This window comes from Humulus lupulus, chromosome 2, assembly GCF_963169125.1.
Source record: "Humulus lupulus chromosome 2, drHumLupu1.1, whole genome shotgun sequence".
NCBI lineage: Eukaryota > Viridiplantae > Streptophyta > Magnoliopsida > Rosales > Cannabaceae > Humulus > Humulus lupulus.
Window position 1 is genome coordinate 275,305,050 of NC_084794.1, and position 12,752 is coordinate 275,317,801.

General features: G+C 31.1%; 2 protein-coding genes across 2 annotated transcripts; one reads left to right on the plus strand and one right to left on the minus strand.

Annotated features, from left to right (window-relative positions):
- Positions 1-562: 562 nt before the first annotated feature.
- LOC133815514 (uncharacterized) lies at positions 563-2,911 on the minus strand. The gene is made up of 4 exons (XM_062248347.1): positions 2,900-2,911; positions 2,246-2,782; positions 1,072-2,134; positions 563-966 (listed from the first exon to the last, which is right to left on the minus strand). The coding sequence occupies exons 1-4, from the start codon at positions 2,909-2,911 to the stop codon at positions 563-565; spliced, it is 2,016 nt and encodes a 671-aa protein (XP_062104331.1).
- Positions 2,912-7,650: 4,739 nt separating this feature from the next.
- On the plus strand, positions 7,651-8,840 carry LOC133819466 (uncharacterized). The gene is made up of 2 exons (XM_062252728.1): positions 7,651-7,995; positions 8,083-8,840. The coding sequence occupies exons 1-2, from the start codon at positions 7,915-7,917 to the stop codon at positions 8,572-8,574; spliced, it is 573 nt and encodes a 190-aa protein (XP_062108712.1). The 5' UTR covers positions 7,651-7,914; the 3' UTR covers positions 8,575-8,840.
- The last annotated feature ends 3,912 nt before the right edge of the window (positions 8,841-12,752 follow it).

Consider the following 12,752-nt stretch of genomic DNA (forward strand, 5'->3'; position numbering starts at 1 on the left):
ATTTTCATAATTTTCCTAGACTAAATGTCACATTTATTAATATTCAATTATTCTTATCAAACATATTGACACAGTTGAGCTCTACTCACGACAGTTGAGCTTTATGATGAAATTATTATTAGTTTTTCTAAATCTCGACTGTTGACAGTTGAGCTCTACTCATGTCAGTCGAGCTCTATGCTGGAATATTTATCTATCTTTACAAACCTCGACCATTCATGGTCGAGCTCTACTCACGTCAGTTGAGCTCTATGCTGGAATATTTATCTATCTTTACAAAGGTTGACCATCCATGGTCGAGCTCTACTCACGTCAGTTGAGCTCTATGTTGGAATATTTATCTATCTTTACAAAGTTCGATCATTGATGGTCGAGCTCCACTCATGTCAGGCGTTTTATACTAGAATATTTATCAATCTTTGCAAAGCTCGACCATCCATGGTCGAGCTCTACTCATGGAAGTCGAGGTTCATCTCAAGTAAACACAAGAAAATTTAAATTAATTCAAATTCAATGATATAAATTAACCATAGTAATTTAAAACAAGCATATGCATCAACAATTACAATTTAGAAGTTGTGGCTCGTAAGGGGCATGTTTTTTTGGAGTGACCAGGCTGCCCGCATAAACCACACCTTTTTATCCATTTTTTTCCCTCACCAACTGATGGGATTCTTTTCAATTTTGCTCTACCACGCTTGATTGGGACATTTGGAGGCAATACCTTCGGCAATACTTCAACTTCATTGATATCCCAATCTTCTTGTTGAGGGACTGGATAAATGGTATCAACATAAGCCAACGCCCAAGTTTCCAACTTATAATAATTAGAGCACAAATCATACACTTCTATTCCAGCTTGCTCATATGATGCTAATGCATGCACACATGGAAGTTGATCAAGGTCAAAGACACGACATGAGCATTGTCTTTGACCTAAATCAATTATGGCATCATTTTCTTTACCTGTAACCTCATACTCAAATCAGTTAAGTTGTTTCACATTCATTTCCGATGCTTTCTTGAATCTTTTTCGAATAATATTCTCTGCCTTTGGAGTTAAAGGTGTACACTTTGTATTGATAGATGCCACAATATTGCAGCGATTGTTGAACCACTCAGAGACTTTTGCCTGCATAGCCCCCAACAACGCAATGATAGGGTACTCTCTAGGTTCCCTCAGTGCTGCATTAATAGATTCTGCACCATTCGTAGTCATAATATTGTACTGACAACGTGTAAAGTGAGATCTCGGCCATTTACTAAGTGTGAGATTTGATTCTTCAAGATACTTCACTGCTACGGGATATCTATTCTTCAATTCATCATAGAGTTTGTTGAAATCGGAAACTTTATAGGCATTGGCAGTTTCTTCGAATAATTTTATGACACCTTTAACTCTGACACGTGCTTTAATATTCTGAGACAGATGCCACCTACAATGCCCATGTTGTGACTTCCTATAAATATTTGACACCCCATTGATGATGCTTTGATTTCTATCTGAAATAAAGACTAAATCACTATCATCTGGTATAAGTTCTTGTAACTTTGTAAGGAACCATGACCATGAAGCACCATTCTCTGAATCAACCACAGCCCAAGCAATAGGATATTGATGAAAATTACCATCTTGTGCTGTTGCAATGAGCATTACACCTTTGTACTTGGTCTTCAACCAAGTCCCATCCACCGCAATAACCTTTCTCATGCAACGAAATCCTTTGATGCATGCTCCATATGCTAGGAAAACATATTTGAATTTAGAATCTTCATCCACCTCCAAATGCATGATCGTACCTGGATTCATCTTTCGAACCATGTATAAGTAAGCTGGAAGATTTTGAAAACTTAATTCAAGTGAACCTCTAAGAAGGTTGTTTGCAAGTTTTTTCCCCTTCCAAGCTTTCCAATATGTTATTGGCATGTGATTGTTTTGCATAATCGTCATTATTGCTTTTGGCTTCGGTGTCTCTTTTTGACCATCGAAACTTGACCTCACGACATTAGCAACTACTGCAGCACTTGCTTGACAATGCTTTCTTTTTCGGCTAATAAGGGAACAAGTGTGAGTGTTACAATAAGTTCGTATTGAGAAACGCTCTGAGTTGGTAACTTTTGCTGCACGCACTGCCTAATTGCATGACTTGTCAATGCATTTTGTCACATATAATGACTTGGTAGATTTATTAATTTCCATCTCAAAGCAAGCCTTTATTGCAATATCGTTCAACTTAGTTTTTACCTCATCTTTGTTCTTGAATTCTTGACCAATTGCCAAATCTGACCCATCTGGGAAACTAAATGTGTCTTCACTAGGGACTTGATTTTGTTCATCATGGTGGTCCAACGAATCATAGTAGTTCAGTGGGTCAATGTGATTTGGAGTTGGAGATGATGATGTTGTCCTTTTGTTAAGAAGGTCCACAGGTTCACAACCTAGATTAACACCACTTTCGCCTGGTGCAGAAGCAGCTTCACAAATATTATTTTCAAAGTAAAATTCACGGTCAAAGTAATCATCTACTAAACTTTGTTCATTTTCTTTCATGTTGCGTTCAACTTCCATGTCACATATATCTTCTCTCTTAATGAGCTCCACACGTAGTGCAACTCTACAATTGTTCTCTCCACAATCCAAAAGATAAGCTGCAAGACATTCATCCCCTCGTAAAATGAGTGGTGGCATATTTTCTCCTGCAATGATAGGTAAGTAACTTATTTTCAATTCGATATCATTTTGATTCACCCCAATCTTCTTATACAATTTCTCCAATAACACCTAAAAAGTAATATTGGAGTCATCAACAATGATAGATATAACTTCCTTATTCTTTGTTGACCATTTATACAACCCTTGCTCTTCCTTCCATTCCCCATCATATTGAGCATAGATTACCACTCGAGTCATTCCTGTAATGAGAATAGATTATTAACATTAGAAAATATATTTAATGTTAAAATTATAATTAATAAGTTTAAAATTAAAAATATGAATCTCAACCAAGTCTAGTTAGGCTCTACTAGTCTCTCAACCCACTATAGTTGAGCAAAAATTGAGCTCTACTAATATCTCAATCAGTTATAGTTGAGCTCTACTAGTATCTCAACCAACTATAGTTGAGCAACAGTTGAGCTCTACTACTAGAATTAACATATAAATTGAATTTAATATTTTTTTACAAAGAATGTAATCTCTCTATTTGACAAAAATGTTGATGAAACAATTTTATAGATTACAAATATAAATATCAACCAAGATCAGTTGAGCTCTACTAGTATCTCAACTAGCTACAATAAAACAATAGTTGAGCTCTACCATTATCTCGAACATCTCTACCAAGTTGAGCTCGATTGTACCAAGGCAAGAACTAAGCAATATCATCTTTTTCACGGGTTTCACTTTGCAAAATCACTATTTTTAACTCAAAACCCACAAAATGGTAATGATATGAGTAGCATTATACTTTAATTGTTATTTTTACTACATATTTATGAAGAAACAAACTTGTAAGCAAACAAAATGCAAATATTTAGTTCTAACATTCAAATCAAGAAAGATTCGAAATTTAAAATACTAATCTTGATCAAATCCAGTTAACCTCAACTACTATCTAAACCAGCAATAATTGAGCAACAGTTGAGCTCTACTAGTATCTCAACCATGTTTGGTCGAGCTCTACTGTAACTATCTTCTCGACTGAACACAGTCGAGCTCAACTGTACACAATCGAGATCTGCGTTTCATCTTCTTCACGAGTTTCATTTCGAAAAACGCCATTTTCAACTAAAAAACCACAAAATGGTTATTATATGGCTAACAAGGTACTTTTATTGTTATTTTTACCACATATATATGAAAAAATAAACATCTAAACAAACAAAATACAACTTTCTTTGTTTTTACATTCAAATCAAAAATTAAAAAATTAGGGTTTCCCATTTACTTACCTTAATGTAATCACTTGATAGACAACAATGTCACTGAAATCAGTATGTAAGTGTGTCACAAAATAATCTTTCTATATATTTGGAGAGATTTGATAGGATTTGAAGAGATTATGAAGAAAAAATGGTGGATGGAGGAATGATGGGGTGTTGAATATGTTTTTGTTTTTTAATTTTTTTTTCAAATCTGATTTTTTATTATTTTAATTAAAAAATATATAAAATAAAAGGACATTATTGGAATATAAAAGTTTCATTAAAGGAGGAGGTTAGTGTAGCTAAATTTTGAAAAATGAAGGTTACATAGCTAAGATAAAAACTTTTTAAGGTTATTTAGCTCAAATCCTTTATATTTTTAGGTTATAAATAAAGTATCATCCATTAATTTTAGTTTGTAATTTGTCCAAATATTAATATTTTTTTTATGGTCATTTAATTTAATTTAATTTTGGCCAATAATATTTTTTTTTTTGAATTTATCAAATTTATAGTAATATTTAACATATTATTTATATTTATATATTTAATTTTGTAATATATATTTTTATCATTTAAATTTGTAAATTATATGTTATATATTGAAAAAAATTAACAAATATATAGTGTGATGTATATATATATATGATATAATATATAGTAATGTATATATATATATATTGTATCACATTTATTCTTTTAGAAAAAGTAACATTTACAATATTTGAAAAGACATACAAAAAAAAATAACAAATATATAGTGTAACAAGAATATATATATATATATATTGTATCACCTTTATTTTTTAAAAAAAAGTCACATTCACAATCTTTGAAGAGACATACAAAAGATTATATGGTGTGTGATATTGAATTGTTTGGAAAAAAGTTATAGACGCTCTAACATGTTAATAAGTTCAAGATACTCAAATAAGTTAAATCCCTAAAATATCAATTTATTTTTGTTATGTTATAATTTATCTTTTGTGCTATTCATATAAGATAAAAGAGAAAAAATTGAAATTATGATATAGTTCTTCATATCTTTTATATAAGAATTATCTATATCTATATACTTATATAAATGAGAGTTGTACGAAGGTTATATAACTTCCTAGAATCAATAATATAATATTTATGATTTATCTATTTTATTATAATTTGTGGTTTTTCTATTTTTTTTTGTTTAACAAAAGATTTATATATGAAGAGCTGATGTAGATTCCTAGAATCAATAATATATGATTTATAATTTATCTATTTTTTCATAATTTGTGATTTTTTTTTATTTAACAAAATAATTAGTTAACAATTGAAAAAATCCATATAGTTCCACATTTACTTTATGCTATAAATAAAGTAACATTCATTTATTTTGATTTGTAATTTGTCCAAATATTAATATTTTTTTCTTATATTGTGATTGATTTAACTCAATCTTGCCTAATAATTATATTTTTAATAGTTTTTTTTTTGAGTTTATCAAATTTATATAAATATTTAACATATTATTTATATTTGGGTAGGTAACCATTTGGTACCCTGTGTTTTTGCAAAATATCATTTTGGTACCCTCTGTTTTCAATAATGCCCATATATGGTACCCTGTATTTTAAAATCGTACATATTTGGTACCCTAAACTAAAATTTAATTAATAAAACTTTACCAATTTAATTAAACTGCTGCCAATTATGTAAGTTTCAAATTTAAATTTAATTACTTAATTACATATAACTGATGACAGTTTGATCATATTGATAAAATTTTATCTATCAAATCTGAGTCTAGGGTATCAAATATGTATAATTTTAAAATATAAGGTACCATATAAGCATTATTAAAAACAGAAAGTACCAAAATGATACTTTGCAAAAACATAAGGTACCAAATAAGTAAATTCCCTTTGTATTTATATATTTAATTTTCTAGTTTTGTAATAAAAGTCATGACAATTAAAGTTTATTTTATTTTCGGTAGTTAAGCTTATATTATGATCTCTTTACATTGTCATGTTTCAATTACAACATTAAAATTTGATTGACAAAAGATTTTTTAGCATTAAAAAATTAAATATTATGTGGTAAAATGTACTGTCCCCAACAACTGTGGTACAGTGACTCGCATGAGAATTTGGGACCAATATATAGCTTGATTGTGCTTTGTTTTGACAGGTCATAGCTGAGATCGTTTGTGCCAATTTTAGGTAAGTGCTGAATTTGCATGTTACACTATAGGTTAGGACGTATTGAGGACAAGAATAAATGACCAACTAAATATCTATATCAAATTTGTATAAGGAGCATTTATGATGATAAAAAGTACCTACCAAGTATTTCTAAACATCATAACTGGTACTCCTCAAATATGACTAATATCTTTGTTTTTGCAATATCATGTATACAACTCTTATAATGTATTATCCCAATTTTAACTCAATTGATCATTGCTTTACGCACTTATAGACCCAAATTTGTGTGTGTGGAGATTAATTCTCATAAGTATGAGTTTCTTAGGTAGTTTGGTAAACAGAGTTTTCGAGTGATTATAACATACATCATTCTAATGAAAAAAGTTGTTATTATCTATATAATTTTTTTGCGACTAAATATCAATTTTAGTCACTAGTATTTCTTAAAAAGTAATACTTAGTCTGAAGTTGTTATTAATATAATTTTAATACAATTTATTATATATACAGTGATAAAATTTGTTGTTTTAGTAACTACATAAGTATATATATTGATATTTTTTTAGTCACACACTTTTTACTTTTAAACACAAATTTTTTTGTTGTAATTAAACTAAGTTTTTCTTTTTTTTTTTTGCAGAAAATTTGTGTGAATTATTATACTTGAGAGAAAAGTTAAAGCAAGAGAGAAACTAAAGAGGTTTTGATTTTTGTAAAACAGTTTGTACAAGTGTGTGTGATAGTGTTGCCTTTACTTTAGATTTTGAACTCTATCATAATAGAAAGAGTTCGTGGGAGATCTCACCTAGAAGTTAGGTGATTTTTAAACTGAACATATATATTCTAGTGTTAAGTGCTTGTTGATTTGATTTTTCTGCTATTGTGTGTTGTGTTTGTAATCGTTAGTGTTAGGTAATGGTGGGGTTGTAAAATATTGCATTACTTTAAAACATTATAAAGAAAAAGATATTATAGTTCCATCAATATATACTTTTCATTGCTATGAGTACCAATTGATGTGACAAGTAAAGTATCACCTAGATGGTTTTTTTTTTCTTTTTGAGAAAGGTACCCTCCTAGATGATTTTGGAGTAATGGATTGTCAACAAAGGCAATGTGTGGTAGATTTCATCCACACTTATTGATTTAATGATGCAATCCTTAGAAACATGTGAAGTGCATTACCTAACCGGACCATATTTATGTCAAACTACCGTGACACAAAAGATTTCTTTTTTATTTTTTCTATTAAAGAGATTATAAGATGAGATTTTAAATAGTGCTAAGATAAGATTCTAATATAAATACTTTAACTTTACTCGTAATTGCTATCACATTATTAGATTTTTCTTAATTAAGGTGGTTAAAGTAGAGGAACTTTAACATGGAGATCCCCATACATCAACAAAACCTCCAAAATAACATATTTTTCTCATTATATTAGTCTAGTCTATTCATGACTCCATGCGTGCGTACGTGACTAGCTTTTATATTATTATCAAATAATAATAAATGCATACGCGGTTAAATAGAGCAATATACCATCAAAAGATTCAATGAAAGAATAGCATTTACTAGGGTTTACCCCTTTCCAACGGCCACTGATAGTCCCACCCACCTTGAGCCCCTAACTCCAACCCCAAATTCCCACTCTTCGTTATTTCTTTCTTCTTCTTCTCCAAAAAACTGAAATAACTAATCTGTCTCCACACCAGGAAAAAAAAAATTAGAAAGATTTATAACAGAGAAGGCTGACTAAAAGGGTATTCTTTTATTTACTTATATTTTTCTTTGTTTAACCATGTCAAACAAGTCCCCAATATTTCCTATGCCTCAACACTTCAGTGACTATGGTTTCGACCCTCAAATCGACTACTTTCAGGTTCGTTTCTTTTCTTTCTTTTGATCCGTTCTCTGTTGTCATTATTATCTCATTATTTCTTTTTTTTTTTCATTTTAAAATGTATAGGTATTAGAAGAAGCAAGGAAGCACAAGCGAGACACATCAAGATCCATTGACTCCATACACTTCAAGCTTCAGAAGCCAATCTCCAAGGACGATTCCAAGAAAACCCAGAAGGGAAAGAAGAAGAAATGGTGGAGAAGTGCTCTCTTTTTCTTCAAATGGAAATGGGTTGCTTACAACCCCCATGGCCATGGCCGTTCTGATCATCATTATCATCACCATCATCAAGGTTTTGACGATGAGGATGTTCACCAGGCCCGAGCTCGGGCCTTCAGGGCCTCCATTTCAGGCCCAGTTTACATCACCGAGAGCAGAAGTGGCTCCACCACTCCTTACCGGACCACCAGCCGGCCCACATCAGGACCAATCGCCGGAACCTTGACCTCTCCGAATAAGGATGAGCTTGATATTCCTTATCTCAGTCTCAGGCACCTTAATATGGAGCAACATCAGAGAGTCTCTACCTCAGCTTTGCCTATTTACTTAGTCACTTAAACTTCTTTTCTTTTTTCGGCCATATTAGATTGATTTTCAGAGCCCGTATTATGTAAAGCTCTAATCTTTTCTAAGTTTCTGTTAATTGGTTTGGCTTTTTTTTTCTACTACTAAAACAACCTTTGTTGGGTTTTGCCCTTTTTTTTTGGTGCTTTTGTAAACAGCAAAAGATCCATTGGAGTGGATGAAAAAGCTGGATCCTCCTCTTTTGTGCATGTTGTTCTCTTTTTTCGGTTTGTGCAACTAATGAACTATTGTTTGACCAAGTTCTTTTTTCCCTTCTTTCATATTTTTTTAAGTGTTCTTTATTGTTTTCTTATGGTTAATAGTAGTGACTGTGAGTATGTGAGTGACCACTTGGTCGTTGGTAAGATCATTAAAATCCTTTGAGTGGATCTCAATTCTCATGCGAACCCCTTTTGTCTTTCTAGTTAGTTTAATAAGTTTTGGATTCACAAATCTCAAAAAGCTCATTAAATAACTCTATTTCTCGCCACGTGTCACATCAAATCAAAGGTAGAACACCAGAGCGGAGGTGAAAGGAGCGTAGACTTAGTGTCCCGTTAGAGACTGACTAGCCCCTCCCCCTTCTCTTCCATATAATTTAATGCCCTCAAAACGACACTAAATTCTCAAATACGACAGAAGAGAGAAAAAAGCGGATCACAACACAAGACTCCAAAACAAGGAGCGGCGGCACCATGTGCCTATTTACTGATTCAACCGTTTTTGTCCATTTTTCGAATCTGGGTCTGGCCTGTTCATGTCGTTTTCTAATACGACACACTACAACGGAAACGCTCCACTGTTTCTGAGCCAAGCCTAGTCTCTTTCAGGGTTTCAAATTACCTCACTCGTGTGGGTGAACAGACCAACAATCCAAGATTGTTTTCTGTTGTCCTTTACTGGGTTTTTTCTTCTGAAATTTTGTTTTCTTAAGGAAGATATAATAAGATTTGATGAAATTGTTCAAATTAAGCTACCCTTTAATTGTTGTAATTATTGTCTTGGTTTTGATTATAATTAGCTTGTGATTGTTGCAAATACAAGGGTGTTTTGTACTCATTTTCTTTGGTGAGATCTCGTACAGAAGTGATGATGAGTGAATGGTTTGAATTGAAATGTCCAAAGTAAGAGATCAAATCTCTAGGACAGATCCTACATGATCCAACTTGGGGGATGACAATGTGCCTATAAAATGGTCAAGTTTATGTCACTTGGATTTTTATGAGGTCTTGTAGGAAACTAGAAGGACCCCCACTTGATTTTTTTTAAAGGACAAAATCACAAATCTATTGCCGTGTAGATGCATGCGTTCAGTGATCTCCAACTACCAATTAAATGAGAGTATGAGACAAACAAACAATACTTATTACCAGCAAACACCAGCTTTTGAAAGCATTAGATACATATGTATTGTTACACAAGTACTACTCATTAAATAACACTTGTATGAATAGAGACTTTCATCAAACAAAGGAGATCGTGTCAGGTGTGCTAAACCCACCATTTTAGTAAGGAATATGCCTTGCAAACTATCAATTTTGGCAAAGGAATATTCTACTATCAAAATAGAACTAATTTAGTATTTTATTATTTAATTAAAGTTAGAATGAATTTCTCGAACAAGTTTTTTGGGCCGAGTCACAAACTTAGTTGTTTAAATTAAGACGTTACGTGCTTCTGCCTAAATTGCACAAAACAATCAATCAACTATGTTGTCCATATAATAATACAATCTATATCGCCTTTGTCTCAGTATCCCTTGAATTGAAGAACATTGTTCTATGCACACCCCATTAATGCTTGAAAAAACTCATTGGAAAATTATTTTTTTTCTGGAAAAAACTAAAAATATGAAATTTGAAAAAAAAATTACAAAAATGCAAAGGGGTATAATTGAGAATATGGAATTTTTTTTTGTAAGCAAAGTTTACAAATTTATAACAATACTGATTAGTGGTGAAAGTGCATATTTATTGATTTTAATAGTCAAAATAAATTAAGTTTAATTAATATTTTCATGGAATTAATATAATTTATTTTATAAGTGAAAATATTTGATTATGATTTAATTTATTGTTATTTTGTAGGAATTAAAGTTGCATTTTGGCATAAAGAAAAATAAAGAAGAAAGATAGAATCAAAACTGAAAAAAAAAAGGTTAAAAAAGTGGTATTTTTTAAAGGAATTAAGCCCAAAATGAGCTGAAACAAGCCCATGCCCAAGCTTGCCACCACCTAGACACGTGGCGCGCCTCTATTGGCCACGACTTGGTCAAAATTCCAGCCACCCATCAGCCCATTTTCTTGTGCATATTGGGTCTTGAACCTTCCATTTTGAGTTTCAAAGCTCACATTTTGAGGTGTTTTAGAAAAAATGCAAAATGACCATTCACTAAAATAGCTAGGTTGATATTAATAATAAGATTTGATTTTTCAAAATCATATTTATTATTAATATTTCAAATTTATTTTGTAGATCCCATTTGTAATTTAATTTCTTTTTAGTCATTTTCTCCTTCTATAAATATGGACTATTCTTTCACATTTTGTATGCAATTTTGAGAGTAAAGAAACTATAGCAAAATTTCTACTTACTTTCTTCTCATATTTTCTTCTTAGAATTTTGTGATAATTACGAACATAATAGCCTGATCTTCCTAGGAGGTTAGGAATGATTTCATATGCTAGTGATGTTATTTTGTTACTTTGATTTACTATACTTTTAATATAATGAAATTGAGTTATTTATGTTATTTCATCTTCATCTCTATTTACTTGTGCTAATAATATATATGATTAGTCATGTTCTTTCTATGTGCTTCTAATTAGTAAAAATAATATTGATACATAATTTTATGTCTAATCTTCTATTGCATTATTGCCGGTATTTTGTCATTTTTATATTTTTCAAAAGATTAACATTGTGCTCTTAAAGTAAATGACTTTATAACTCAAATTGACTTTTGTTAGAAAAGAATATAGACTTTAATGTTAGATTTTCCAAGTAAATGTTGGGATGTGAACTATTTACTTGTGTATTTTTGTAAATCAAGTAACTAAATAACCAAACAAGCACATGGATGATTCTTGAAACCTTTCTATTTCTCAAACTCTTGATTACACCCTACTTTTATTTCACTTGTCTCATTTTATAATTTCATCAAAAAGACAACACAAAAATTTCAAATCTCTTTTCATTTCCATTTTTATTTATTTCATGTTACTAACTTTTTGTGTTATTTTATACTAATCTCTTGGTTTTAGGTTACCTCTTTGTGGATCGACCGCCTGATTTTACTACAACTACCGCTTAGTGGTTGTCACATTTTGGGTGTTAAACAAATACAATTTTTTTTTGTAACTAAAGTTTACAAGTTTGTAACAATATGATACAATTTTGTAATCAATATTTATAGACTTAATGAAAATCGTAACAAGCAGTAACGAAATTGTTACAAACTATTATCTGTATTTTTGTAAAATTTCATATTTTTCATATATTTTTTAAATTTATAGTGCTATGTGTAATTTTTTCTTGATTAAATAACCAGAAAATAAAACTGGAAAAAAGATTGGTCATGGGGAAGTGGTAACGTGCAAATCGTGATGGAAGAAAGAGTTGGAGGACTCAATCTCTTAATTGACTACCTTTAAAAACACATTTTAATAAATTAATTTTAAAAAATATTTATTTTATTAAATCATTTTTCATCAAAATAATAAGTGTCACACCAACCAGGCAGCTCAGCTCAACTCGGTTCGATCGGATGACGGTGCACATGCACGCACCTATGTGATGGTCAAGTGTATGTCTCGTCACCTATGCGCACAAAACTAGGTACTCCTTGGGGCACATCCCTAAGGGTAAAAGAGTGTCCCAAATCCATGTGGGACTATTTCTCATAAAGGACACAAATTACACATTTTATCTTTTTTAATAGTTCATTTTCTCAAAAGTTCCAACAATCCTCCACTTGAATTTTAAAAAATATTTTCTCGAGCAATATCAAAATCTATAATATTGTGCATAAACATAGGTATCTTTCGACTTGGACCTTTGCATAGTAAGTTAGATACAGAATATACTAGAGTGACATGAAGTCTTGAACTCTATCTCTTACATCAAACCACACATAACATTTACAGGGTGTAGCCAAATGCCTGTGTGTTAAT

Bases quoted from the DNA above. Each gene is read 5' to 3' on its own strand.
- LOC133815514 (XM_062248347.1), bottom strand. The intron at 2,135-2,245 runs GTAAAAACTAAG...TCATGCAATTAG, and splicing joins AATTCAAGAACAAAGATGAG to GCAGTGCGTGCAGCAAAAGT. The intron at 967-1,071 runs GTACACCTTTAA...ATGAGGTTACAG, and splicing joins GGCATCTATCAATACAAAGT to GTAAAGAAAATGATGCCATA.
- LOC133819466 (XM_062252728.1), top strand. From the start codon at position 7,915: ATGTCAAACAAGTCCCCAATATTTCCTATGCCTCAACACTTCAGTGAC. The intron at 7,996-8,082 runs GTTCGTTTCTTT...TAAAATGTATAG, and splicing joins CTCAAATCGACTACTTTCAG to GTATTAGAAGAAGCAAGGAA.